Source organism: Neodiprion lecontei, chromosome 6 (genome assembly GCF_021901455.1).
Source record: "Neodiprion lecontei isolate iyNeoLeco1 chromosome 6, iyNeoLeco1.1, whole genome shotgun sequence".
Lineage (NCBI taxonomy): Eukaryota > Metazoa > Arthropoda > Insecta > Hymenoptera > Diprionidae > Neodiprion > Neodiprion lecontei.
Window position 1 is genome coordinate 3,484,782 of NC_060265.1, and position 26,217 is coordinate 3,510,998.

General features: G+C 38.1%; 6 protein-coding genes and 1 long non-coding RNA gene across 11 annotated transcripts in view; 5 read left to right on the top strand and 2 right to left on the bottom strand.

Annotated features, from left to right (window-relative positions):
* Positions 1–15,220, bottom strand: part of LOC124294959 — a 30,435-nt gene extending 15,215 nt beyond the window's left edge. Inside the window, exons 1-2 of the long non-coding RNA XR_006904865.1 lie at positions 15,008–15,220; positions 14,248–14,929 (exon numbers count right to left, since the gene is read on the bottom strand). This is a non-coding gene — a long non-coding RNA (uncharacterized LOC124294959). The remainder of the gene's footprint in view (positions 1–14,247; positions 14,930–15,007) is intronic.
* Positions 363–2,126, top strand: LOC107224550 (toll-interacting protein A). Its single transcript, XM_015664650.2, has 6 exons — positions 363–589; positions 736–903; positions 1,042–1,175; positions 1,338–1,542; positions 1,663–1,839; positions 1,918–2,126. Exons 1-6 carry the CDS (start codon positions 542–544, stop codon positions 2,026–2,028), a joined length of 843 nt encoding a protein of 280 aa, XP_015520136.1. The 5' UTR covers positions 363–541; the 3' UTR covers positions 2,029–2,126.
* Positions 2,046–4,309, bottom strand: LOC107224559 (peroxisomal membrane protein PEX16). The gene is made up of 5 exons (XM_015664659.2): positions 4,174–4,309; positions 3,842–4,088; positions 3,481–3,754; positions 3,286–3,389; positions 2,046–3,203 (listed from the first exon to the last, which is right to left on the bottom strand). Exons 1-5 carry the CDS (start codon positions 4,298–4,300, stop codon positions 2,948–2,950), a joined length of 1,008 nt encoding a protein of 335 aa, XP_015520145.1. The 5' UTR covers positions 4,301–4,309; the 3' UTR covers positions 2,046–2,947.
* LOC107224560 (UDP-galactose translocator) lies at positions 4,712–9,769 on the top strand. Of its 3 annotated transcripts, none has more exons than XM_015664660.2 (5): positions 4,712–4,838; positions 5,747–5,840; positions 6,776–6,895; positions 7,078–7,292; positions 7,381–9,769. In XM_015664660.2, the coding sequence occupies exons 2-5, from the start codon at positions 5,825–5,827 to the stop codon at positions 8,029–8,031; spliced, it is 1,002 nt and encodes a 333-aa protein (XP_015520146.1). In that variant the 5' UTR covers positions 4,712–4,838; positions 5,747–5,824; the 3' UTR covers positions 8,032–9,769. The 3 variants fall into 3 exon arrangements, with proteins under 3 accessions (XP_015520146.1, XP_046598678.1, XP_046598679.1); XM_046742722.1 differs by lacking the exon at positions 4,712–4,838 and adding an exon at positions 4,966–5,248; XM_046742723.1 differs by lacking the exon at positions 4,712–4,838 and adding an exon at positions 5,314–5,584.
* Positions 10,371–13,680, top strand: LOC107224556 (transaldolase). 2 transcript variants are annotated; one of them, XM_015664655.2, is made up of 6 exons: positions 10,371–10,600; positions 11,447–11,570; positions 12,444–12,683; positions 12,774–12,899; positions 12,983–13,119; positions 13,221–13,680. In XM_015664655.2, the coding sequence occupies exons 1-6, from the start codon at positions 10,501–10,503 to the stop codon at positions 13,493–13,495; spliced, it is 1,002 nt and encodes a 333-aa protein (XP_015520141.1). In that variant the 5' UTR covers positions 10,371–10,500; the 3' UTR covers positions 13,496–13,680. The 2 variants fall into 2 exon arrangements, with proteins under 2 accessions (XP_015520141.1, XP_046598677.1); XM_046742721.1 differs by lacking the exon at positions 10,371–10,600 and adding an exon at positions 11,073–11,215.
* An 803-nt stretch (positions 15,221–16,023) lies between the features above and the next one.
* On the top strand, positions 16,024–17,957 carry LOC107224557 (homocysteine S-methyltransferase). Its single transcript, XM_015664657.2, has one exon. It carries the CDS (start codon positions 16,331–16,333, stop codon positions 17,303–17,305), a length of 975 nt encoding a protein of 324 aa, XP_015520143.1. The 5' UTR covers positions 16,024–16,330; the 3' UTR covers positions 17,306–17,957.
* An 853-nt stretch (positions 17,958–18,810) lies between these two features.
* On the top strand, positions 18,811–25,266 carry LOC107224549 (lipase 3-like). Of its 2 annotated transcripts, none has more exons than XM_046742719.1 (9): positions 18,811–18,826; positions 20,629–20,899; positions 21,616–21,814; positions 23,015–23,129; positions 23,877–24,123; positions 24,244–24,402; positions 24,492–24,576; positions 24,651–24,793; positions 24,891–25,266. In XM_046742719.1, the coding sequence occupies exons 2-9, from the start codon at positions 20,717–20,719 to the stop codon at positions 25,041–25,043; spliced, it is 1,284 nt and encodes a 427-aa protein (XP_046598675.1). In that variant the 5' UTR covers positions 18,811–18,826; positions 20,629–20,716; the 3' UTR covers positions 25,044–25,266. The 2 variants fall into 2 exon arrangements, with proteins under 2 accessions (XP_046598675.1, XP_046598674.1); XM_046742718.1 differs by lacking the exon at positions 18,811–18,826 and adding an exon at positions 19,116–20,261.
* Positions 25,267–26,217: the final 951 nt, after the last annotated feature.

Genomic DNA, 26,217 nt, shown 5'->3' on the forward strand with positions numbered 1-26,217 from the left:
TAAGAAAATAGTATAATCGTTGTACGCTCAGTGAGGGAGAGGCAAAAGTCACCCTCATTGCTCTGTACTCTCAAGTGAATCTCTCTAATTGTAAGCGACAAACTACGAGGCCTGTTAATTAAAAGCCCCCTGACATGGAATTGAACTCACACATTCACGTACGGATGTGTGCGTGCGTACATTACGATACGTCATAATTTGCGGCCCGCTTGACAATGAACAGACACGGCAAGAACGACGACCTGAACGATACGAAATCACGCGTCAGGAACCTCGTCTTAAGATAAGTCTCGTCACGTGACTTTCAGCTCAGTTTTATACGTTCTAACCCGTTCAGGTGACAGTGCTTGCCAGGAGTCGAAGAGCTAATATCAGCTGATCGTACGTACCTATAGACGATATTTACTACGTCATAGGGTAGCGCAAATACCAAACGTGCTGACAAAGCAGTTCGTGCCGAATATTAAAGGTTTCATTCAGTTTTTACGTCTCGTGTTGCCAGTATCTAGAAGGATAATAGTTTTACGGAAATAATATCAGAATGGCAAGTGTTCAGCGTAACGAATTATACGACGATTGGAAGAAAAGAGTAAGTCGCTAAAGCAAGAAACGCTGTATACTCGAGCATTCGTTCACCGTATGCGTCACGTTCATACCGTCGGAGGTTACTCCGAAATGAATTATTTTATCAAGGAAACCAATCTGTGGCACTAAGATAAACGGCATTGTTTACAGGCATTCCTTGGACCGCTTCCACATGGCTTTCTCAGAGTCGAAGAAAGCCCACGGCAACAACAAGAGGCTGCCGATCAACAAGCCGCTCTGGCGCTACAGCACCATCTCCAAAGTGCACCGCCCGTGGTAGCTGCACGCATGGGCAGACTGAGCGTGACGATTACTCAGGTTGGCGTTTTGCAAAATTAGAGTCCTCGATACAGAGCATCAAATATTCAGTACAACTAGAAAACAACCTATCAGTCGATGATCGTACTACCAACAACAAGAACAACAACAATAATAACAAACCATTTCAAAATACAGGCAAAATTGGTTAAGAATTACGGCATGACCAGAATGGATCCTTACGTCAGATTGCGAGTCGGTCATTCCATTTATGAAACACATACAGATCCAAACGGAGGGAAAAACCCGCACTGGAACAAAGTTTTGCAATGGTAACACACTTGAGGAGCTTCTACGTTTAAACCTTACAAATGATTAGGATAGATATTTTTCACTGATTCTTATCGAACCTGTTGTACAAATCAACTTATGATTTTTTTTCATCAAATTCGGTTTGGTATTATTGTCGTTATTTTAACTATTACTTATTTCAGCTACCTTCCACCTGGGGTAACGCAAATATACGTTGAAATTTACGACGAGTGTTCGTTTATGATGGATGAACTTATCGCTTGGGGTCATATAGAAATACCACCCCAAGTAATTTTGGCAGGAGAGACTCACGAGGACTGGTATCCCCTTAGTGGAAAACAAGGGGATAATCAGGAAGGCATGATTAACATGGTTTTCAGTTATTTGGTAATTTGAAAGGACTGAATTTATCTTTTAAAACTTTGCGTTACCTCGTTGATCCATCAATAACGGTTGGCGCGTTTCTTTTCCTACTATTGATGAACGACGTTTAAATTTTTTATTCAGCCTACTCCTGGTAATCCATACATTGGTCAAACGCCAGTAATGATGGTTCCTTCGACTAATTTATGTGGTATGACACAATATGCACCGGTCAATGTGTATACGACTCCACCTGCCGTCGCTGCTGTTCCAACTGTTGATCCGAGTCAGAGGGCAAACGCAGAAATTGAATTGAGACAGGTAATATGGATTTTGTCAGTGTTGTCATAGAATGTTGGCAAAGTTTAGCGCTAACTGTATTGGATTTGTATTTTACAGATCGCAGAGATGTTCCCAAACGTTGATACCGAGGTCATTAAGTCCGTGTACGATGCGAATCAAGGAAAGAAGGATGTGACAATAAATTCTCTGTTGCAAATGTGCGAATAAATGTCAAAAAACCATTGTCATATTCAAATTGCCATATCTGTATTTTCCGCTGAAGTTGTATTCCATTTTAATTGTAATATATTTATAAATTATTATAACGGTTATTAATTTTACTCTTGTCTTTGTTACATACGTAACTGTTTTAAGATTCATATTTCAAACTTGCAGAAGAGATTTTAATTTGGTGTAATTACCATTGTACTGAACTACATAGGTCTTTAGTTCAAATAGGGTTCATCTCGATTTTATAACTCATTTTACTAAAAATTACGTGCATAAATATAAATATTAATATTTGTATATAATGTTGATTAAATTAATCAATTAAAGAATAATAACAATTTCTTAAAGTTTCGATACTTCAGAAGCTTATAAATCCTACATGGATCAGTGAATCGTTATTCCAATAGTTATCTGCCAATGTTAATACATTAACGTTATCACTAGGCATGTGATTCATTGCTCCCTGAGATATGAAATATTGTTTCCAACTTAAATTGTGTTATTACGAAGAATTATCAGATTCTCCATACTGACATGACTGTGCTCATCTTTACTTGGAATGTCGATCATGCTGATGCGATAACTTATATTAATAGACGTTTACTTATAACTTAAATTGCAATCATTTCATAGATTTGCACGTTTTTAAGCTTTAAATGTGGGATCAGAGCATATAATAAATGAAAAAAAAAAGTTCTTTCCACAGAATACCATACCCCATAATGGAATGCGAGTCCCCTCCTCCCTGCCCCCCAAGGTTGGTGACAATTATTTCAATAATACCTGAATATAAATGGACCCCACTAAGTTTAAGTTGGACAAACATTTTTTGTATTCCACCCAACACCGACAAGCTCGACTTAGAATCGGCAAAAATACAGTATGTTACCTGGCCAAAATATTTTTCTAGTACACTTCAAGATGACCACATATAAAAATATGTGCTTTGCCAGTGTGGCAGATATTTAATAATTGGGTCCGTTACCATTCTGGCGAGCGGAACGTTCCTCGATAGCATTTTAAGCAGCGCGTAAATCTTCATGCGGCTGTAATTATCATAAAATGGTGAACGAAGAATGTACAAGAGCAGTGCAACCCGTCTACGAGAGATTTCGTCAAACTCTTCCTTTCGCAGGGTTACTGCTTTTGTCTCATTGCTGTACAACTTCAAACTGGAAAATTAGAGTTGTTTTGTGAAAATTATTAGTCGACTGTCAAAATTATTTACAGATATATGTCACCTCATCGGCTCACCTTGCAAGGTCAATAATCAGAGATAAAAACCACGATTTCCATTGCTTCTGTCCGCTTACGGATACGCATCCAAGGTGCAACAATGGTTTGATAATATACAAAGTCTGAAAATGTAAACAACGCCGTAATTGGGTACAATTAATGCTTGCAATGAGCCGGAGTTCGTAACATTGGAATTTTTTAGCCGGCACAAACCTCTGCGAGAATTATTTTTTTATTCGGTGTAAGATCAATGGTGGTTTGTTGGTCATCGATTCCTAACGGAGGAATAGGTGCCCATGACCTAAACTGAGAACATCCACCCGAATTGACCTTTCGAACGACTTTCTTAGATCTTTTTAGGGCAAAACCGTCCTTCTCAATTGTTTCGACCTTATCGGATATTTTATCACGTTTGATTGGTGGAATCGGAGGACTTTGCGTCACTCTTTCTTTGTAACGATGAACTAGCAAAAGCCGCATTACCGATCTGCGGTAAAAAACAATTTATGTAATTGTAACGGAGAGTTACTTCTTCATCGAAATTATTCAAATAAACGAAAAAAAAGGTATGTACTTAAAAGCCTGAAGTATAACAATGATGAGCCATTTTCCAGTCTCTCCCCACAGTTTGCTCGCCGAAATTTCCAAAAGAACTTCTGAATATTCCAAGACAGTCAACCAAATTCTTATCTTCGAGTGATACTTTGGCAATTTAGTCTCTACCTGAGTATTAGCATTTATAATCCTATCGTTGAACAGTACAAGTAAGTTGGACATCGAATACACGAGCTCCGACATCAAAGTTGAATTGTTTATCCGTCCTGCGTTACAAAATTTGTAAATCAATTTAAATACGGTTGAACAATATGCGAAACAAGTAACATGTCGATTAGGATAAATACGAACCAGCGGTGAAATACGACAGCCATTTGACCGTACTTTCGATGTCCCCTGCTAGTTGAGGATTTGATGTAACCCATTTTTTATATTTCTCAACGTATATTAAAACGGTATTCATATTGTGCGAAGGCATCTTGGACAGATTTATTCCTTTGACAAAGACTCGATGAAAAGAAATATTTACATCAGTTTCTGCGTTATAGGTTAGCTTTCAGAATCCAGATATTGTTCTGCTTCTATCTCGAATAACGAGGCATTTTTTTGTGACTCATTTGCTTTGATAGGTGCAGCGAAGTGTCGACGCGAAACTGAACAGCAAACTGTGAGCGTAAATGACTGTTAAAATTTAAAAAAGTGTGTAAAATCGTCGACAACAAGAGTCGTCGTAGTTCTACCGACTGCATCGATCCAATGGAATACGTGATAATACATTCATACGGCGACGAACATCGTTACTTCTATTCAAATTCCCGACACGAAGAAATTAGTTGCGTAATCGTTCGGACCTTGTCAAAGCAAACATCGAAAACAGTTGTGCATACATGTATCCATAATTAGAAACTCCTATAATCGCTTGTGTATAACATCGATGCTCACAATGCGCGCCACGCTAAATTCGAAAGCTGTTCATCGAGCCACGTTTCACAACGCGACAGCGAGGAAATCTGACGGTAAGTAAATGAGAAACGAAATTCTTTTACAAATACCTACATGTCACCCATTTAGGTACAGGTTGAAAAATTTCGAAAAACCGGCTAACGATCCGTAACGTGAAAATTGAAATAAGTAGACCCCGTCAGTCTTTTGTTCGAATTAATTTACCTACTGTTATTCCGCATGTGAAATCGCGTAGGTATGCATTTATCGTCGCAAGCTCGTAAACAAATTTTCAATCCTCGAATCGCGGTTATCGTTTGTGCAATCACTTTCGTCCCGACGTAGCTCCGGCGCCGAGTCGGGTGGTCAGAATTTGTCAGAACTTGTCCGAACCAGGCAGCAGATGGTTTACTTTCCGTACCTAGTGTCAACGTGTATATTACAGTGTGCGGTCGTATTAGCTTTGGCTGAATATTTAGCAAAGGTAAATACGTGACTCAGACAATAATTAAATACGAGATAAGTTATATTTTCACACATTATTACGGATTCAACGTTTGGTACTGTACATGTATACGTATGCAATGTATGCACGTTTCAAGCGTTTTGACAGCTGCACAGCAGATTTATACGCGCAGCTAACGTGGAGAAAGTGCACAGACAAAATATTGATATTGCAACGTACTCGAATTATCGCCTGTCCGTGATCGATAAGCTATTGAACCAATGAATTTCTCGGTTTTGAGAGTGGAAAAGAAGGCGGAGAAATTAATAAAAGGAATTAATCGAGCTGAGGTTAACTCTGATACGATCATTGACTGTAAGGATTTCTAAAGAATGTCAGACGTACTGTTGGAACGTTCGAAACAGTTATTCGTGATAATTGTCGTCTGATTAAATTCCTTCCCCCATTGTCTTAAACGCTCTGTATTTCCTAATACCCGATGATGGATCGTTGTAAATTTATCCATTTCATTTTCAGATAAGTGCGATGAAAGATTGTTGGATTTTATTTTCATTCTAATCTGCAGTTATTGAAATTTGCCTGCTCGACGTTAAAATGCCTAAACAATCAGGTATGAAAATCAATTATTGCACTCCATAGTAATTCATTAAATTCTAATATTTATAATACCCACGTTTTTCATTAGTTTATTATCAACAATTTTGAGTTAACTTTACTTGCAATGAAATGCTTCGTCGTCGTACCAGATTTCTTCATTCAAAGTATCAAATAAAAGTTGGAACCTGCCCACATTACATCCTGTTTCAGATTGTTCTCTTATCACGGTTGACTTATCTAATTAACCAATAATTATGTCTGTAAAATAAAGTGTGAAATATCCCGTAGGGATAGATATCAATGCTACGGTATAACACTGTGCCAATGAAACTTTTATGCTTCAGAAATTTATTGTGAAATACTATCGGTCCAAATGTTTCTGAATTGATTCATATTAATGAACCGTATTATAAATACGCACATCTTTTGTTTTCAATCGATAAGAGAACTTGGCTGAATACCCTTTGTTGCAGTAAAAGTAAGATTAAATTTAACAGCTATTGAATTATTTCAAGGCATTGTAATTTTACGACCATCTGATAACAACCAGATAGTCTGGCTGTCAAAAAAAGTTTACAATTCATTAATGGGTCCTGCATTTTTGTGTGACTGAACAATTGCATATCTTTTCTCATCTTTTCCTTGACAATCGTCCATTTTAAAGAAATTTAATGGAAACCCAATCTTGCTCTGAAACTTTTCATTATTGAAAAATTTCCTAGGTGTATGAATAACTCCATAACTATGTCTCATCTAAAAAGTTAGATTTCAAAAGTTGATTTCTATGACAACGATTTATTGTTGGATGATTCCTTTCGAACAATTGAGGTATTAATCAGTAATTTTTACCAACTTGCATAAGCCCACAAGAATAATTACCACTTTTCTAGCAATCGTCCTAATTCAATAATTTCCAATGATACAATAGCAGTCTGTATATCGTTTTAGTCAGTCCGCAGTTTCTCAAGTACATCAGTTTAGTTACACTAACTCTTCAAAATGCTGTCCTGGGACTCAGCATGCGTTACGCGCGAACCAGATCTGGAGACATGTTTTTATCGTCAACAGGTAATTGACTAGTTTGATAATAAGTTGGGACTTTTTAATACTTGCATTAGGTCTGCCATATCCCTTGCATTTTCCGTAATGCATTTTTTGTCTGGTCACTAAATACTCTTTGTATGGTGATCAATACTTCTCGTACTTATAAACGATCTGTAATAGACCTGAGTACTAATTTTCTGATACAGCTGTGGTTATGGCGGAAGTGGTTAAGCTAGTAACATGTCTAGTGTTGGTCTATATGGAAGAAGGGAGTATAAGAAAATTTCTACACGCCATTGACAAAACCGTGCTCAAACAGCCTATGGACACTTTGAAAGTCTGCGTACCATCTCTGGTCTACATCATACAAAATAATTTGTTGTACGTGTCCGCCTCCCATTTGGATGCGGCGACATATCAGGTAAATTCAAAATCAATCCTTCAAAATGTTTGAGTCTCGTTTCGCAAGACTTTTTTAAGCACGGAATAATACTTCTTCCCAATTTCAGGTAACATATCAGCTGAAGATCTTGACGACAGCTTTCTTTGCCGTATTGATACTTCGTAGAACTTTACGCTCCATTCAGTGGGGTGCCTTGGTTCTACTCTTGGCAGGCGTTGTCTTAGTTCAACTAGCTCAAAGCAGTCCAACCACTGTACCATCGGGAATGGAACAAAATCAGTTGGTTGGATTTTCAGCTGCGCTGAGCGCATGTTTCCTATCAGGATTTGCAGGAATTTACTTTGAAAAAATTCTTAAAGGATCTGATATTTCTGTATGGATGCGAAACGTTCAACTGAGTTTGCTTTCTTTACCGTTTGGATTATTCACTTGTTTTTTATACGACGGAGCAGTTATTCGCCACCAGGGATTCTTTTTCGGTTACGACTGGTTCGTTAATTATTTAGTCCTGCTCCAAGCCGGTGGTGGGCTCGTTGTAGCGATGGTCGTCAAACACGCGGATAACATCCTGAAGGGTTTTGCTACCTCGCTAGCCATCGTTATATCTTGCATAGCTTCCATATACTTGTTCGCATTCCATTTAACTTTCCAGTTCAGTACTGGAGCAGCTTTGGTTATTTGTTCAATTTTTATGTACAGTCATCAACCAAGAAAGACCATTATTTCTGACACTCATTCGCTCATTGATAAAGTGTGAAATCGAAGTTATTAGGGACTTTTTCAATTTAGGAATTAATAAATTAAAAGCTTTGATACTAATTGGCAGAGTTGTGTGAAATTTATTCAAGTAATATTGTTTGGATTGCTGAAATTCCCGTATGGAATTATAAGCTTGATTCGAGAATGATAAAATCATCGAAATCGTCAAACTTCTTGAATTTGTCAAATTCACATTCTTGGGAATAAAAAAATTACCTCAATTTTGTATTCATCTCAAGTATTACCTCATCATTTGAGGTTTATCTATTTTACGAAAAGTATAAATATTTGATTACGATACGTTACTGCTATAATATTAATGGTAATAAAAGTATCGTACCATATAAAAAACTTATATCATTTGACTGAATCGAAAACTGCTCGATCTCTGTATTCCAACCATTCTGTAGATTTGCGCTGCCAGTAAAGCCAACTCGTTGTTCATTTCCAAGTAAAATTAAAATTTATTTCATAGATATTCTATTTCTGATTCCGTGTTCTTATACTTTCTTTGTACGTTATGATTGTGGGAAGGCCTTCGTGAGTTTCGTCTCATGAGAGAAAAAAGGAACAGAAACTTGCAGTATTGGTAATATATAATACTCTAGGAACTTTGTTGGATGTTGCATTAAGTTGCATCCCTTGTGAATTGAAAGATGTTAGCGGTTCAAGCAGTGGAATAATTTTCAGTTCCAATTGAAAATTAAATTAACACCTCGCGATTATCCACATCGTTTTGTAGATACTTTTATGGAATAATCGAAACGCATATCAAATTTCAGCTCTCGCAAGTTCACCATATCTTTCAACAGCATCTCAAATACCTTTCTATTTTGAGTTGATTTTCCGATCAAGAAATAAATATTGAAGCTTCGATAAACCTTTCCTATGCGAATACTCAATTCATTAGTGAAGAATTAGCTGATCTGACACCTGTACTTAGTACAAATACGAAATTCTCATTTTTTATTTATATCATTGTTCTTGTTTCTCGACTGTTGTCAAAATACTTAGTGATTAATAAATTCGATGAAACAAAAAATAATTGTGGATGCTAAAATGACGGGAAAGAGTTATAATTAAAACCCTGGATCATTTGCGTAAATGTATATAGATATGTGTATATTCGTTCCTCGTTTTTGTGCCTATTATGATTATAGTGTTATAATCGTATCACATTTCAAATTCCAGTGAACTCATGAAATTGAAGTTTGTAATATCATTGTAACAATGTATTTTCAGAAAAATTCGCTATTTCACAATGTGAGAGTTATTTAAAATTTAGTTACTGGCTTAGAACATGAAGAATGATAATATCTTGAGGATTTAACTTCTTCAAAGTCACTCTAAAGTTGTAAAATAGTGATTTTTATTTGAACGTTTCTTTATATTGACTTTACTAACTTCAGCTTCATGCTAATTCAAGACAATTTTCTACTTACTCTCGATGTCAATTGCAAGTTGCTTATACTTGCAAAAATGCATCCATTATACTTATATATATACCCATATTATGTTATTAATGTATAAGATTTTTTTAATCAGGGGCTGTAAATAAACCTATATTTTTATACATAAAATAAACTCTTACTGCAATTGTAAATAGCTTTTAACAAGTAATAATCACTCAATCATTTTTAAGCGCTGGATATATTCAGCGGAAGAATTGTAACGTTTTGTTGTATTTGATTCGATTGTTAAGCTGGATTAATAAACATGATTTTGATTTAGTCTTACACCAACCAAGTAATTTTAATGTATCAATATTTGTGTGGGATACGTCGATCTTTCTACCAATGATGCTCTTTCAACTCGGAACCTGAATAATCCTTGAATGTAAATGCATGTAAATTGCGTCAAGTGCAATATCACTTTCAAATTAATGGTGTAAAAATTAAATTTCAATGGGTGTATTCGCTTGACTCCACGCCACTGATTATATTGATCACTGATTGGTCGTTTCTCCTTTCAATTCATGGCATTGAAAAGAGAAGCAAGTAATTCTCCTCAATGCGATCGTAATCAAGGAGTCAAGAGAATATACCTATTACTTGCCGATATATGTCGTAACACGACGCGTGTGGCCAATGAAATTGTTGAAATCAAAAAGTCTTGCAGACCAGTCAACTATTGAGCGTGAAAAAACTTGCGGGAAAAGTATTAATAATCAGAAAAAATCACAGCGTTCGATAATCGTCAGATACAGAGTTTGTGAATGCGAATGACAAAAATGTTCAATTCTCGATAAAGAAACTAGTTTCTGAAGCCGTGATAAGGACAACTATGATAGGAGATGTGTTGGATTTGATTTTTAAAGGTTGGCAAACCCGTCAGCAAGTGGTCTTTCAATGACTGCAATTCGTCCCCGTCAGTATCGTCGGCTTCTAACAGATTTGCATTTTTATTTTTCCCTCGTGCGTCTTTCGCTTATCGTTCCGTAGGCCGGAGCTAATAAAATTGGTGAAGAATGAGCGAACAGCCGCAGTGCAAGAAGAGCAAGATGACGAGCTCGTTGGATCAGCTAAAAACGCTTACCACAGTTGTCGCCGACACTGGCGATTTCCAAGGTAAAGGAGATTCGTATCGCTTAACATTACACTACACCTTATGCGACGCGAATCTTACATTATTTACCGATATTACATCACGAATTAAACATCTCACGCGTCAGAATGATTTGCGATTTATTATTTCCAGCAGTTCGGTGCGGTCTCATTCACCTGTAGTAATTATTTCAGCATTCGTTTGTTTCCAATTCGTATATCTCGCAGGTTATCTTATCGGCAAGACGTGCAACCACCTGTACCGAAGAATTAAAAAAATACGCGATGTAATACGCGTGCAGATTAGAGCGTAACGCGGAATCGTTCGTTTCTAAAGAAAAAAAAAAAAAAACGCATGAATTGAATTTACACCAAATGACATTGACCGTTGCGTGAAAGTCATTCAATAATCATTCAAAGGTCCCTCATGTGCCGCAAAAACACGCGTTCGAATGGCGTAACATTATCGATAATTATCGTTGATAGTACATCGAATGTTTCAAATTCAAATTATAAATGAAAATTGTTTCGTTATCTACTTAGAGTTGAAATTTCGAAAGAACTAGGCCTTTCAAACATCTCTATGAAGCGATGGCTACAGAATACCTGTTGCATGTTTGTAACAGCAGTGTAATTTCGGTATGAGATTTTCGAAAAAACTCACTTTTCATTTGTTCAGTCTTGCAAGAATATAGTTTGAAAACTATGCCTTCATAAAAATTGTTATAATTCAATGTTAGATGGAATATTATCTTGTATTGTAATTCAATGTTCTGTATTAATATTATAATATATATGTATTCCAACATATTTATCTTGTCTAAGAATGTAAGATACATTTGATTGATAGTTAAAAATTCTATTTACCAGCTATGGAAAAATTTAAACCCACTGATGCTACAACAAACCCGTCTCTAATTCTCGCTGCTGCGACCGACAAGAAATATGCTCATCTAATTGACAAGGCTGTGCAGTATGGAGCTAAAGTTGGAACGTGAGTTGTGAACGAGTAAATGCATCTCTCTCATTTCTCATAAATAGGAAACAAAGTGAAAATTGATTGAAGAATTGTAGTTCCCTATTTCTGTTCTGACTATCCATTTAAATGTCTGATAACGGAGAATTCCCTAAATTCATGAAAGTCCGTTGAACGTTTAACTTGTGAAACATCCGAGCAAAATTATGAAATTATTATTTTTACATTCCCTATAGATTCCTCAATACCACGTATTTTTTCGTAACTTTTTGTAACGGCACGCTGTAGTTGGAAAAAATAAAAACCATTTCTCTAGCCACGAAAACTGAATTAATCAACCAGTTTCGGGCGTATTTTATATCATACATGATATACCGAAACAATTCACTTGCGTAGAAGTTGTGAAATTTTGTTTTAGGACTTCTAATGTCAGTCAATTATTTCAGTATATTATTTATAAAAAAATGAGAGTAGAATTTGCAATGATACGGCTAAAAGTTGTTTAAAAGGTTATCCCATATTGTGAAGTTGTCTGAGATTTGAGAAAGCGATATGAACTGTGTCTGTGAAATACGAATCAAACAGTCGAGAACAATGAAAACAGAAAATTATAACGGGTCGTTATATAGTACGCCCATTGAACGTTTACCGGATATTCAAGAATCCGGGGTTATAGCTTATCGATAAGAAATAATGTGAGATCCCTTATCTCCTAACTTGATGATGGGCCATTATATATTATGCTCGTTAAACGTTTAACGGATGTTCATGAATCCGGAACTATAGTTTATCAATACAAAATAATGTAAGATTCCTTATCTCCTAACTTGATAAACCAAGCAAGACAAGAATTCGGTGTATTTAACAGCAATATTAATTCACAACATTCAGAACACTGGCTGAACAAACTGAGGCGGCTATTGATATGACATGCGTCCTTTTCGGACAAGCAATTCTGAAAATTGTACCTGGACGAGTTTCTACTGAAGTTGACGCTAGACTTTCGTTTGATAAGGAAGCTAGCATTGAAAAAGCTAAGAAACTCATTTCCTTGTACGAGGAAGCTGGGATTAGTAAAGAACGTATTCTTATAAAGCTTGCATCTACATGGGAAGGCATCCAGGCAGCCAAGTAAGTTCTAACTTTAACGATAAGCAGACTGCGCGTATTCAAATGGTTCTAGATTTTGTTAATATAATATGTGCATTATGTTTTATCAAGGGAACTCGAAACGAAGTACGGAATTCACTGCAACTTGACTCTTCTGTTTTCAATTGCTCAAGCCATCGCATGTGCTGAAGCCGGTGTGACTTTGATCTCTCCATTTGTGGGACGAATTCTCGATTGGTGAGAATCTCGATTTTGCTGCATAAAATTCCACTTCGGTCGACACGCGAACCAATTCAAACTCTGAAACTTTTGTTCTCCAGGTACGTCGCGAACACTAATAACAAGTCATACGAAGCCAAGGAGGACCCCGGAGTCGTTTCCGTAACCAAGATTTACAACTATTATAAAAAGTATGGGTATAAAACCGTTGTGATGGGCGCATCCTTCAGAAATGTTGGTCAGTATACATATATTGCAAAACATTTACACACTGCGTTTAGAATGATCCAGCAGTTAGTCATTATCAAAATATTAATTGAAAAAACAATTTGTCTCTAGGTGAAATCAAAGAATTGGCTGGTTGTGACTACCTGACAATTAGTCCGAAGCTGTTGGACGAATTGGAAAAAAGTACCGAACCGGTGAAGCAAGCCTTGAATGTTGCTGCAGCTAAAAATTCAGATCTTGAAAAGATAACTCTTGACGAAGCAAAGTTTAGATGGTTATTAAACGAGGATCAGATGGCAACTGATAAACTCTCTGATGGGATCCGGAAATTTGCCGTGGATATGTGTAAACTCGAAAAGCTTCTCCAGGAGAAATTGCAAGCCTAATTTCTTTCTGTATAAATCCTATGATGACGTAATTCATCAATTGTTGTGTACATAGAAACTGAAAATTTTAACATTTCCAACAGAATATTTTTTTTCTACACCTTGTTGGTGGCTGTGTACTCTGTCATAGGTGATTGTTTACGAAAATATTCACAATAAAGAAATCTTACACTTAATAACTCTAAGTACTGGCAGAAAATATTACTTTAGCTCCTTTTCGAATACTTTGTAAATTGTAATATATTTATGGTATTATGGAAGTCTGAAAGTCCATTTTGACCCTACAAACAAGATCTATTCCTTAGACTATGACTCAATTTTAAAATTATGGAACGCTAAAAAGTATGGAGGCCGCTGAAAGTTGACAATAATTTTGAAAAATCTAAGCTTTTCAAATTTCTCGAAAAATATTTTCGACCTGATTATCTTATCATCGTTCAAGGATTTGCAGGCCAAAAAGGCGTAAACGAAAGATGAGAAAGAGCAAGAATAGTTAATATCAATTACATGAAGTGCTAACCGAATCGGTAAGCTACTCTGTCAAAGCAGATGGACTTTTTTGCTTCCAGGTTGATAATGCAGGCCACTAGATGTGCCGATACAACTGAAGTCTTACATATCCACCCCTGGCATAGTCAACTAGCATATCGATAAAAAGTACGTTATCGCTCGCATTTTGTTCGTGATGGTATTTATGTCTAACTCGAAGTGCAATTGTATGATTTAAAATATTTCAAATCCATGCGACTTACTCATGCTGCATCGTGTAAATCAGGCCAGCCTCGACATCGGAACTGAATTCACATCACAATCACTGGTTAAATTATGTATTGCTGAAGGTATCACTGAACAAATTTTATATTCCCATGAGCATCACTCACTAAATTTGATATTCCTGTGGTTATCACTGGTTATCACTAAAGGTAGAATTCCATCCAGGTACTGCGAATCACTAAATAAATTATGTCGATGCATGCGAAGATTCGATCGCGTATTCTTCGGTACATTGTCAAGATGGCAAGATGGTGGCATCTCGATTGTTTGTTGTTTATACCGGGACACGACAGACAAAATCGAATGATGTGTTGGATATTAAAAAAAAAAATTGTTTACCTCGTAACTTTCTTTTGTTCAACCGACTTGCACGTCGAATTATTCACTCACAATATTTTCACTCACAATGTTTTCACTCCCAATTATCTCTCGACGGGCGCAGAATTCCCGGAGCAGGTGATTTTCATCAGCATGTGCTCAACACGACACGATAAATAACGTAATTACGACATAATTTTTATGGTAATTTCGTTGACCTGCCGTTGCGAAGCGTCCGAACTCTCTGAGCGTTGCATTTGAAACTGCATCCGCAACCAACTTCGCATCGTTGCTCACGTGATACCGATCGTATGTTGTTTATCTCGGCGATCAAAATGAATGCTATAAGAAAATTCAAGGTCACGAAAAATTCACATTACATATTATTGAATAATAAACGAACCTAATTGAGATGCTTACTTCTTTTGGACAAACGTATACTGAACGAATATGAATTCAGTCGAGTTCAAGCCTTTAACATGCAAACCGCGATAATAATCGAAATCAGAAAAAGTAGAGGCTGCTGTAACGAGGTTTTATTCGCTGGAAAATTCAGTACTGATTTAGTGCTCTGTTAAATTACAACGAACATTAAATAACGCGATTTATACGCTGCAAAATTCGACCGCGTGACTCCCTGCTCGCTCGCTATTCGTGAACTGAGCTCGGATGCTCAGTCCACGTCGCCGCAGCGCCTCTATAACCGATTTTCCGTGGATTTTGGGTTGCTGTTTATACCAAATCAGGCGCTAATTTGAAATTTCATCTCCGCGTCATATATTTGTATGGACAGGCATTCAATTCTAGTTGCGAGTTGACGATAAATGCAGGATTCTTAAGCTGGACGCAGTAATAAAATCTAGATATTAAAAATGTAAAATCACGTAATGATAAATTATTCTGTATATAAGACACTGACGCACGAATGATTCAATCGAGAAAACCCCGTTGGCTTGCTCAGTGGCAAATTACTCAGAGAAAATCAAAAATACCGTATAATTCTCACACGATTTATACACTCGTTTATTTAACTGTAACTCTGATGTTTTCCAGTTTTCAAGCGCAATTTCCAGTAATATTCGAATACCGTTGCATTGTTCTGTCGATTACAAAATCCGAGAACAATATTATCCGCACGCCGTCGATGTCGGTATATCATCACTCGGCTTATACCGGCGGTACCCAACTCGCACTGTGTAATGGTAATAACCACTGATATCTGCATATAATAATACATATCTGTATATATATATATATATAGTTGCCGACTGATAATATATCCTTATAATAATATAGATGCGCTTTCACAGATCGTGCGAGTCAGGAAACTTTAAAAATATGAATTTTCAGCAAAATAACGTGATAACAGCAGAGACGGAACGTGTGGCATGGGCATTCTGAAAAAAAAAACTATAACTTCGAGCTCTGTTGGGTTCTAAATCCGGAGTGGTTCATTCATGCTCCTGGGACGTGGAGCGTATTGGTTTGCTTTTTTGCAGGCGTGCAATTGGTCAAACCTGCATAAATACAGATTTAATACCAGAGGCGTAGTAACCAAAGAGTGACTGACAGTAACACGTCACGGATTTGATCGTAAGTCGGGAGGAGGAAATTTTACATCTAGTCAAAGGGGAAACAAACAAAGGTCGTAAGTGGTCAAGCTGCTGACGAGCACAAGGTAATTTGCTATAGAAAAATAGCAACAAGTTCGCAGTCAACATAAATAAAGGGACAGGTGGAAAGATGTCTCTCGATAGCTCGAAAGAAAGAGGTAAAGTGAAAATACTAGACGGTGGCTTTTCAACTCAGCTATCAGTTCATGTTGGCAATAAGGTTGACGGTGACCCCTTGTGGACAGCGAGATTCTTAGCTACTAATCCAGATGCAGTTCTGGCGACTCATCTCGACTTTCTACGAGCCGGTGCCGACATCATTCAAACAAATACTTATCAGGCTTCGATCGGTGGTTTTATGAAGCATCTAAATCTGACTGCGGAAGAAAGCTTAGCCCTGATCAAAAGCGCGGTAGATATTGCCAAAGAAGCAATCAAAATTCATTCGGCGGAGACCAAGGATGATCGAAAGTTGATCGTCGGTACTATTGGGCCTTACGGTGCTGCGCTGCACAATGGCTCAGAGTACACCGGAGCTTACGATCCAGATGTTACCGTCGAAGCGATTAAAAATTGGCACAAGCCTCGTTTGGAAGTTTTGGTAAAAGGTGGAGTAGATCTGCTCGCTTTCGAGACCATACCAAATAAAATTGAGGCTGAAGCATTGGTCGACCTGCTGAGGGACTATCCGGCAATGAAAGCCTGGCTGTCGTTCTCATGTCGTCAGGATGGAAGGAGTCTGGCTGACGGTAGCAATTTCAAAGAGGTCGCTCTGGCATGTTTCGTCAAAGCTTTACCTGGACAGATAGTCGCTGTAGGAGTGAATTGCATCGCTCCACGATGCGTTTCTCCTTTACTTGCCGAAATCAATAAGGACAGAAAAGAGGATAGTCTACCTTTGGTCGTTTATCCTAATAGCGGAGAGCGGTACGTTGTTAGCGAAGGGTGGCAACCTGGAGAGACTACGGATTCTCTGGAAAACTTTGTTGCCGATTGGCTAAATCTCGGGGTTCGATACATCGGCGGTTGCTGCCGTACATATGCCAAGGATATAACACTGATACGAGATGCTGTCAAACGCTGGGAAACGGAAACTTTGAAGTAACTAAAGCGGAAGAAATTCAAATGAACTGAGAATACTGTTTCAAAAGTTACTTTAACAAAATTGGGCGATCGTTCACCTCGATAGGAGTTACATTCGAAGAACGTCTATAAGATTCAAGTTGTTTTTTTCTCATTCGGTCAGATCCACCATAAAACAGTCCACCGTAACGCAGTTTGTATAATGGTTTTTTGCGATCCGGAAACAATATAATTTTGCGACATCTCTTCACGTCGAACCAAGCTAGCTGAACTATTTAATTCAGATTGTATTTTAAAAATCTGGCAGACTACTGCGATAAAACCGGTTCATTGAGGAATTCATTAGAGATCTGCAAGTCATGTAAAAACGTATCTCAAAGTACATATTTCTCTGAACGACTGAATCTAAAGTACAATGGTCCATTCGTATGCACTTGTGCGCCAGAGTTTATTAATGCGGCTATTAAAGCTTCTGACTCTAAGTCAGCTTGCAAATTGCTACTTTGTACTTCTTACAAAAACACATTGAAGACTGTACTGCTTCTACAGACTGTAAAAAATCAAAGAATTGAAACTACATAATTATATAGTTTTTGTAAAGTTTATGTATTGATAACTTTTGTACGTCTATACAAATAAGCATTGATAAATAAAGATATACAGTTTACCGTTAATTTTTCTTGTTATTATGTTTAATAATATAATGTTGAAATTGAAAATGGCATATATTTATTACATGCATAAGTGTTATTCATCCGATGATCTGTATTTTGAACTATCAGACTTTGAAAGAAATTTAACGTAACGGCAGGAGAATATATTTAGAAATTTTTTCACAGAAAAACCATACGTGTCAATTAGCATACAGGTTGTCCGCAAATTCATATGCACCTAAAAACGTTGGGAAATTTTCGTTCAAGTCCAAAGATACGGGCAATAAATTTTACCTGGAAAGTTGATGCAATGCGGAATTTTATTTAGAAACCAATAAAAATTCTTAGTTAATATGCAAATACCCGCATATTACAATATCCTGGTGTAATTAGGTTTTGTTTTTTTAGTCCACTTCGTACGGACATAATTTTAACCTTGAACACGTTTTTCGCTTAGTTTGGGGTTAAAAAAAGTATAAAACTAAAAATTCACGGAAAAAATCAAGGCATGAAAAAAACTCTCTCCTTTTCTGTTGAGCTGTGTTATATCCGTAGTATGAGGCCTTAATCGGGAAATGCGGAAAATGGATGAGGGAATTCTGTAACGATAAAATTATGAACGTGACTCACGAGCAACAATTGATTTACCTTGTTCGCTTGGGTTTTTAGTATCCTTGACCTGAGCTGACATTTTGTATGGATAAATTGAAAATCAATAAAACACCTGAGAAAATAAACAGCAATTATTAATACCTGTATAATATGCATGTGGATATATACTGCTCGAGGTTCTGCGGTACGCATATTGTTAGTTTTCAACGCAAAGCGGTATGAAGTGAAAAAATTTATCCGACAATCAGCAGACTCGAGTAATTTAATTGCATTACAATGTCCGTGTTTTTCTAAATTAATGACGTTAGTCGCAGCCTCAAATGTATTCACATTTGAAGACTATATTATTGCATTCTCGCATAGAATTGTTTTAGATTGATGGCTTATACCCTCTGTTGTATAAATAATTTTCGTCCAGAAGATAGTGAAGTTCATAATTTCGCGTAAATGTCGGGTATTTCTAAAATCAATTTGATTACGACGCATTTACTTCCAATTTGGAATCGTTATTTTCGTCAGTTGATTTCCTCAACTATTTCAACGTTTTATTTATAAAAAACAATGTGTTTAGAAACCACACGCGACAGAATCAAGCCCAGAATTTTTCCGTCAATAATCTATTACTTGCGAATGGAAAAAAAAAAAAATGTCAGGCTGATAACGATACCACACTTTATTCACAACTTGAACTACGATCAGTATCATTTTCAAGTAAGTCGAGTAGACTCTAAGGGCAATTCCTTCGATCGCGACCTGCGGAGAGACAAAAATTATATCGGACCCAAAACTATGAAAGACCCTTAATTAACACGATAGTAAGGAACGAGATTCTGGCCGGACATCAAATTCGCTGATCAATCCGTTAGTGTGAATAGTAACTAGCAATAGGTCGGGAATAAATGTTGCGTGATTTATTCTACCTTGAAGATGTAAATGTTTTTATTATTACATCGTTTGATAAATGGCGATGTGATCGTGAGCTTTGCTGATGACGGTGAGAATTGCGCAGCCTTCGAAAAAGTGATTAGAACTGAGTTAGACGAAGTTCTAAGCAATTGAAAGCGAAGTCGTCCATGATCATTGTGGGTTGACGAGTAATCGAAACACCTCTTTGCTGGGGGTACTGATCTTGACCTTACTTTCAATGTCGAGTCCTATAATCCACGATGAGTCATGATGATGATTTTTTATTATAATGCTCTCCGAATACAAGATCGGAATCAAGAGACCAGTCCTGAAAATTCAAAGCGCCTTCAGATTTACTAATATTCACGTTCACAGTTTCGGCGATGTACTTGCCTACAATCTTCGTGACGACCACATATAAGAAATGGCCGCGAATAATTTGCCATAGCACTTGCGTGACAAAATCCATCCATTCTCCTAATTCCTTTATTGCCTAGAGATTAATTTAAAAATCAGGAGTGTGTATAACGAATTCGTACACGTGGTCAACATTCATAGATTCTTGCCGCCTGGAATGACAAGGTGGACCGGACCGGTGCTGTCGCCACAATTTCTTTAAACGCAAATCAGTTTAATCACGATATGTGAACCCTGAAATTAGAAGGATCTTGCGTAAACGGTCGATCAAAAGTCAAGGAATGCATGGGGAGATCTTAGAGTATTCGACGGACGTATGCTGCAAAGATCAGGTATCAGTAAGGCGCAGTAGCCACTGAAACGGCACCTTGTTGAAATCGGTACCACTCGGTGAGTGAAGCTGTTTCACTTTGCAGAGTACTTTATGTGGACGTATGTTTATCGGGGTAGTTCTTTCTTTTCCTTCGTGAGAAATGCCGACCAATTCCAAATGCCAGCTCACTACGTTATAAAATATTTCGTTCGAATCAACAAATCGGTCGTTATATAATATGAGAATTTGATTGAAAATAGCATGTGTTGGTGATTTTCAGTGACCGCGGTTTCGTAATTATTATCGCCGATCGGTCAGCTGAGTCTTGGATATAAATGAACTTGATAGGGCCAAGTTGTGTATTGGATCTGCCTTATTCATGTTCAGGAAGTGTTTAATTTTTATCGTTCGAGACTGCTGCGCGTAACGTTAAATTTTTCACAGCGAAAATCCGCTACCCCAACGTAACCGCAAGTGCAACTGTATCGGAAAGTATAACATCGATCGCGTTTGTATCGAAGAAACCAAAGCGATGAGGAGGTGCGAAGCAGGTGCGATAATCGCCTTCGTTATCTTGATGCAAGGCCCCGTCGAGGGAATGTCCTTCAACATCCTGAGGGCCATCTTATCACCGCCGGTTCCACGAATTACTCGCGTCAGAAACGCGTCTCCTCGAGAGCTCAGGCTGAAGAATTCCTTAGCGGTCTCTGACTTTGTAAGTAGCGAGAACTAGCGACAAAGTACGATTAAGTTCTTGGCAAACTCTTTGGTTCCTTTCCCCTTCGTTCATGCCGGTGGGTTTTTGATTCGAAAGATGCAACGCTCGGCGGATGGGCTGCAGTTCTTTGGCCGTAATGTCTAACGACAGAGAAACACCGCCACGTTGAGCGTTTGCATTTATTATTAACAACGTGTGCAAACTAATCAGGCGTAAGACAAACTCGTGTCTCTTGCAAGCCAGACAGCCACCGCTTTCAAGGTTGCCAAGGTTGAACGCCACGCGGCAGGAATTCCCGACGATCGTTTACATGCTTTGAGAACAGACTTTGCAGTTTTCTTTTGTTTCGACGATTTAATTATTTTTCCTTCTGGGGAATCTCCTTTGTTCTGGTTCTTAGGTGGACCGCGTGGATTCGTTCTTCAACAATTCGTTTCAATGTGTCATCCACCCGTATTTTCGCGGAATTAATTTGCAATGCGGATAAAAGTCTTGAGAGGAAACGCGTACAAGTTATAAAGAAACTTTCGTTGTCCGTATGAGAAAAATCTGTACGAGCTGCAAAAGCATGTAGCTTTTCCGGCGGCTAGATTTCAATCGGTTGCGATCTCAGACGGTAGGATGCAACAGATTCGGGATTTATCGGGAAGTAAAGAATAAAGCTAATTCCATGAAAACCACACCGTACATACTCGTACAATTGTAATTTTCAGCTGGGATTGGTTAAGCAATATCATTATCCAGCCGAGGAGCACAACGTGACGACCATAGATGGCTACAATCTAAAATTCCATAGAATTCCTGGTAGTGCACGTTCATCTTTAGTCGAAAAGAAGCCCGTAGTTTTCGTCCAGCATGGCATCTCAGCGTCGTCTGACAGTTGGGTTTTAATGGGCCCTGGAAGGGATTTAGGTGAGGTTCAATAATCATTTTTGCTGGGTCAAGGTTGACGAGCGGATGGTGAGCGTGGGCAAACGTTACATGAAGTGGAAAAGAGGGAGTCGATCGTAAACCGGTTTACTTTTTTTGCTATCTACAACTCGTACGTAATTGATCCTTGATAGATGATGAAAAATTACGAATAATAGTAACAGGAATGAAGACTAGAATGAAAAAAATCGTCCAACTCTGCCCTGGTAAACATATTTTCCAAATGTAGGTCAATATCCTTATGTAGGTATCTTGTTACTTTAAATATGAACAGCAATTGAATTAGTTTCTCACAAAAATTGGTTTTAATTTCGTTATAAATATTTACGTGTAAGAAGCGAGGTATCACGTGGAGTATTATTGAAAATTACAATGTCATGCTATAATCAAATTGTGCACAGCGACGATGTCTTTCATCGCAAAAACACTGCAGCCAGCTGACTTATTCGACGAAAATGGCATCTATTATCGCGTAACGCATATAATATGTTAGTTACCCGAGATTCATTTCGTTTCACGAACAATTGCTTACGAACACAACATTTTCTAACGTCAGACGGCAATTTGTTTGCATCACTTACATAAGATGATTTACCACTCAGTACTATACAGTCAAAACTTCTGAGGTCAGCGTGCTATAACGAGCTGTTATTATTATATACTTAAGGCCTTAAAATTCGTGCGAAGTAATTGTCTCATGACGAATCCGGAACTTTTTCCCCGCGTCAAATAATCACCCCGAATAACGAAGCTCGCAAGATCCATTTTTGCAACATGTAGTTACAAACGATCTTTGAGAAAAATTGAAGTCACTCGAAGCTTACGTGAGGCGCGCTTTGAGATTTGTTCTAGTGCAAGATGAAGATTAAACAGTTTTTCGACGTTGTTATTAAGTCGCAATGTCAAACCCGTTTTCACGCTTCAAGACCACCGAAGCCAAGAAAAGAGAAATAAATAAGAACCTACCATGGACACGTAGGTCAAGAATTTCTTCTTTCAATACTTTCGGACGCTGCAGTGCAAGGCTGCTTTGTTCCCGGAAAGCCGAAATCTGACTTTTATTGTTAGCCAAGCTGCGCCTACTGATCATTGAAAGAAAAAATTAAAATAAAATAAACGATTGAACGTGCAGACGTAACTGACAGAAAAAAGAAGTATTTGTATGTATTCAATTTGTTGCAGTATTTTTACTCGCAGACGCTGGCTACGACGTGTGGGTCGGCAACTTTCGAGGCAATTCATACTCAAGATCTCACGTCGTTCTGAGTCCCGAAGATTCGAAATTTTGGCAATTCAGGTACCTCCTACCATTACTCTCTGTAAATCTTTCACCACCTGCCACACATTATGTAACCATTTTTCTTCGTGCAGCTTCCAGCCGAATCTTACGAGCTACCAATTACCCCTTGAAAATTTTTACCAACTATTCTTCCACCAACCGTCAGTCGTAATCACATTTACAAATAATGTATCATGCACGATACATGGATCGAAGCTAGATTCCATACAGTCGTTATTACAATTGACAATGGTCTCAACCGCCAAGTTCCAATGCTCGAGATCCAAAGATCGGCTGGCAATAAGACTCTGGAGCGCTGACGACCGACTTACAAGTGACTGCAGGCCATCCGAAGATAGCTCTATTTGCTGTACCACTGTTGTTATTATTATTGTTGTTAATATTATCGATAGACTTCGGTGTGTTCCAATTTATTTTCAACCGTTCTTCAGGAATAAGACGAGGCGATCTCTTGTACGCGGCAGAAAAATAATCCGAATGGACGATCCGATCAATATCAGTCAGTCAAATCTCGCCACTACATCTCTGCTAAGTTGTTCACCTTGCAATCGCGATCGTAGCTGGTCAACATTGGTCGCTCGAACACGCGATCAACTCCGTGATTTTCTCGGACACGTTGGAACGGTGCATTTCATCGCCTCTACATTTCTCGCACGCCCTCGTTACCGATTCCGAGTCAACTTTGTCATCCTTGTCCTAGATTCGTCGGATAATTTTCAACACTGCTCTTTCTACTCCCTGCAGTTTCCACGAAATGGCGTACTACGATCTTCCCGCCATGATAGACTACGCTCTCGATCATACCGGCCAAAAGAGTCTGATCTACATCGGACACTCCATGGGCACGACCACCAGCTATATTCTGCTCTCGGAAAGACCGGAGTACAACAATCGATTGCGATTGGTTGTCAGTTTCGCGCCAGTTGCTTACTGGAAGCACGGACGTACGGGAATCCAAAAATTTTTAGTGGATAATGGTGATTTCATCGAGGTAAATCGACCTACATAAAGCGTAATAAAAATTGTAAAATTTTATAAGTGATATAAGTATATCGATGTGGGACCATTGACCCTGATTCAATTATCGATGGGACGTGTAAACGTGTTTCAGCAAACGCTTCGTAACCAGGGAATTCACGAACTATATCCGCAAAGCACTCTTATCACACAACTGCTAAACTCACTGTGCAACGAAAATGCTGCTACCCACAAAGTTTGCTTAAACGTATACTTTAGGTTTTTTGGATCAGATCCCGAGCAGTTCAACACTGTGAGTTATTAAATCCATGGCTATACTTTTTTCTGCAGCATACAATCAATCAATAAGTTGTTGAAAACTCTGATCTATAATATTCACAGACTCTCATTCCGTACCTGGTGAGCTACTTTCCTGCCGGGATGTCGCTCAAGACGCTGGCGCACTACTATCAACACTTATCTAGTGGTAGAAATTATTGAACAATATTTTTCAAGCATCGTGCTTTTTCAATTTACGGTTCAATTCCCACCGGTTGGCAGGTCAATTTAGGCAGTACGATTACGGCTACGTCGAGAATTTCGGACGTTACCAGCAGGCCGAACCACCGGCTTACGACGTCTCCAAGATAACAGCACCAGTTGCTCTCTTTTACGGCAGGAACGACCCCCTTTCCTACGAAGTGGTAAGAAAAAATTTGGCTACCCTCACGGTCGATGGATCGATTTATAACTCAATCAAATATCGATTTTCTGTTTACCTTCACTCTCATATGCCTGCAGGACGTTATGGAACTGAAGAAAAGGTTGACGAACGTTGTAGCTTCGGTCGCAATATCTTATCCAGCGTTCAATCACGTTGACTTCGTATGGGCCACCGACGCCAAACGTCTTCTGTACGACGATACCATAGAATTAATTCACCAATACAAATAAAATAGGTTTCCATTTCACGCTGCGGATTCCCGTGGTTTTATCATAATTTGCACCATATTCGTGTATCCACAATAATTATGTCATGACTACATATAAGCTTTCTGCATCGGTTCGAATAGGTCGCTATTTTAATTTTAATTTCTCATTCGTTTAACGTGGGAACCTTCCACTTTTCTTTAGGAGATAAATTACTTGTAAATTATTAAATATTTTTGAAAACCAAGCATGTATCCTTGAAGCTGATTCTTGAAGCTTTCCAAACCTCCACAACAAGACTCAGCTATCATAATCAGACCATACGTTACAGAAATCAGAAAACATTCGATTTTCTTTTTTATGGTAAATTTTGCGGAACTTTTTAAATATTAGGTGCGAATCATTGCTCACGCTATGACACGTCAATTTTCACGGTATAAAGTGGACATGCAATGAAACGCGAAGCTTGACAGAAAATGTAAGAAATATACATCGATTGTCTTTAATCGCTGCCCTTCTAGTTATTATACCCGTAATATGAGCACTTACGCAGAAAATGCGAAAAATGGATGGACAAATTCTGTAACAATAAAATTATAAACTCACCCATGAGCAATAATTGATTCAAGCGGTTCATCCAGCTTTGCAGCGCCCCTGACCTGAGCCGATATTGACAACATATTGCAAACGAATACTACACCTGAGAACATAAACAGCAATTATTAATACCTGTAGGTATAACATGCATGCGGGTTCTGCTGAGTTCCTTCAGTATACTTAGTTTTTAATGCAAATCGGTACACGGTGAAAAAACTTATGCACGCGACAATGATCAGACTGGAGTAATTGCGTTTATAATGTCCGTGTTTTTCTCATTCCATAATGTCCGTCATAGCCCGAGTAACGTCCAGATTTTCAGATTGTATAGCAATATCATCGCACAGAATTGTTTCGTACTTGTACTCCCTGTCGTATATTACATAATTATGGTCCCGAGGGCAGTGATTTTCGTAATTCAAAGTGAATGTCGGGTATTTTTCACATCACTTCGATTGCAAAGAAATTTTCTTTCAATTTGAAATCGTTATTTTGGACAGTGAATTACCAATTGTTGAATAGTTGCCTGATTACATCGTCCCCCGCACTATCTTAGAGGTGAAACAGCACACATCACATCGGTTCACGGGTTAACATCGAG

Excerpts from the sequence above, each read along its gene's own strand:
- LOC107224550 (XM_015664650.2), top strand. The coding sequence starts at position 542 with ATGGCAAGTGTTCAGCGTAACGAATTATACGACGATTGGAAGAAAAGA. Across the intron at positions 590-735 it reads ACGACGATTGGAAGAAAAGA|GCATTCCTTGGACCGCTTCC; the intron begins GTAAGTCGCTAA and ends CATTGTTTACAG. Across the intron at positions 1,840-1,917 it reads CAGAAATTGAATTGAGACAG|ATCGCAGAGATGTTCCCAAA; the intron begins GTAATATGGATT and ends TGTATTTTACAG.
- LOC107224559 (XM_015664659.2), bottom strand. The coding sequence starts at position 4,300 with ATGCCTTCGCACAATATGAATACCGTTTTAATATACGTTGAGAAATAT. Across the intron at positions 4,089-4,173 it reads GCTGTCGTATTTCACCGCTG|GACGGATAAACAATTCAACT; the intron begins GTTCGTATTTAT and ends TTTGTAACGCAG. Across the intron at positions 3,390-3,480 it reads AAAAAATAATTCTCGCAGAG|ACTTTGTATATTATCAAACC; the intron begins GTTTGTGCCGGC and ends TTACATTTTCAG.
- LOC107224560 (XM_015664660.2), top strand. Across the intron at positions 6,896-7,077 it reads CATGTTTTTATCGTCAACAG|CTGTGGTTATGGCGGAAGTG; the intron begins GTAATTGACTAG and ends TTTCTGATACAG. Across the intron at positions 7,293-7,380 it reads TGGATGCGGCGACATATCAG|GTAACATATCAGCTGAAGAT; the intron begins GTAAATTCAAAA and ends TCCCAATTTCAG.
- LOC107224556 (XM_015664655.2), top strand. The coding sequence starts at position 10,501 with ATGAGCGAACAGCCGCAGTGCAAGAAGAGCAAGATGACGAGCTCGTTG. Across the intron at positions 12,684-12,773 it reads GAAGGCATCCAGGCAGCCAA|GGAACTCGAAACGAAGTACG; the intron begins GTAAGTTCTAAC and ends TGTTTTATCAAG. Across the intron at positions 13,120-13,220 it reads CGCATCCTTCAGAAATGTTG|GTGAAATCAAAGAATTGGCT; the intron begins GTCAGTATACAT and ends ATTTGTCTCTAG.
- LOC107224557 (XM_015664657.2), top strand. The coding sequence starts at position 16,331 with ATGTCTCTCGATAGCTCGAAAGAAAGAGGTAAAGTGAAAATACTAGAC.
- LOC107224549 (XM_046742719.1), top strand. The coding sequence starts at position 20,717 with ATGAGGAGGTGCGAAGCAGGTGCGATAATCGCCTTCGTTATCTTGATG. Across the intron at positions 23,130-23,876 it reads TCGAAATTTTGGCAATTCAG|TTTCCACGAAATGGCGTACT; the intron begins GTACCTCCTACC and ends TACTCCCTGCAG. Across the intron at positions 24,403-24,491 it reads ATCCCGAGCAGTTCAACACT|ACTCTCATTCCGTACCTGGT; the intron begins GTGAGTTATTAA and ends TAATATTCACAG.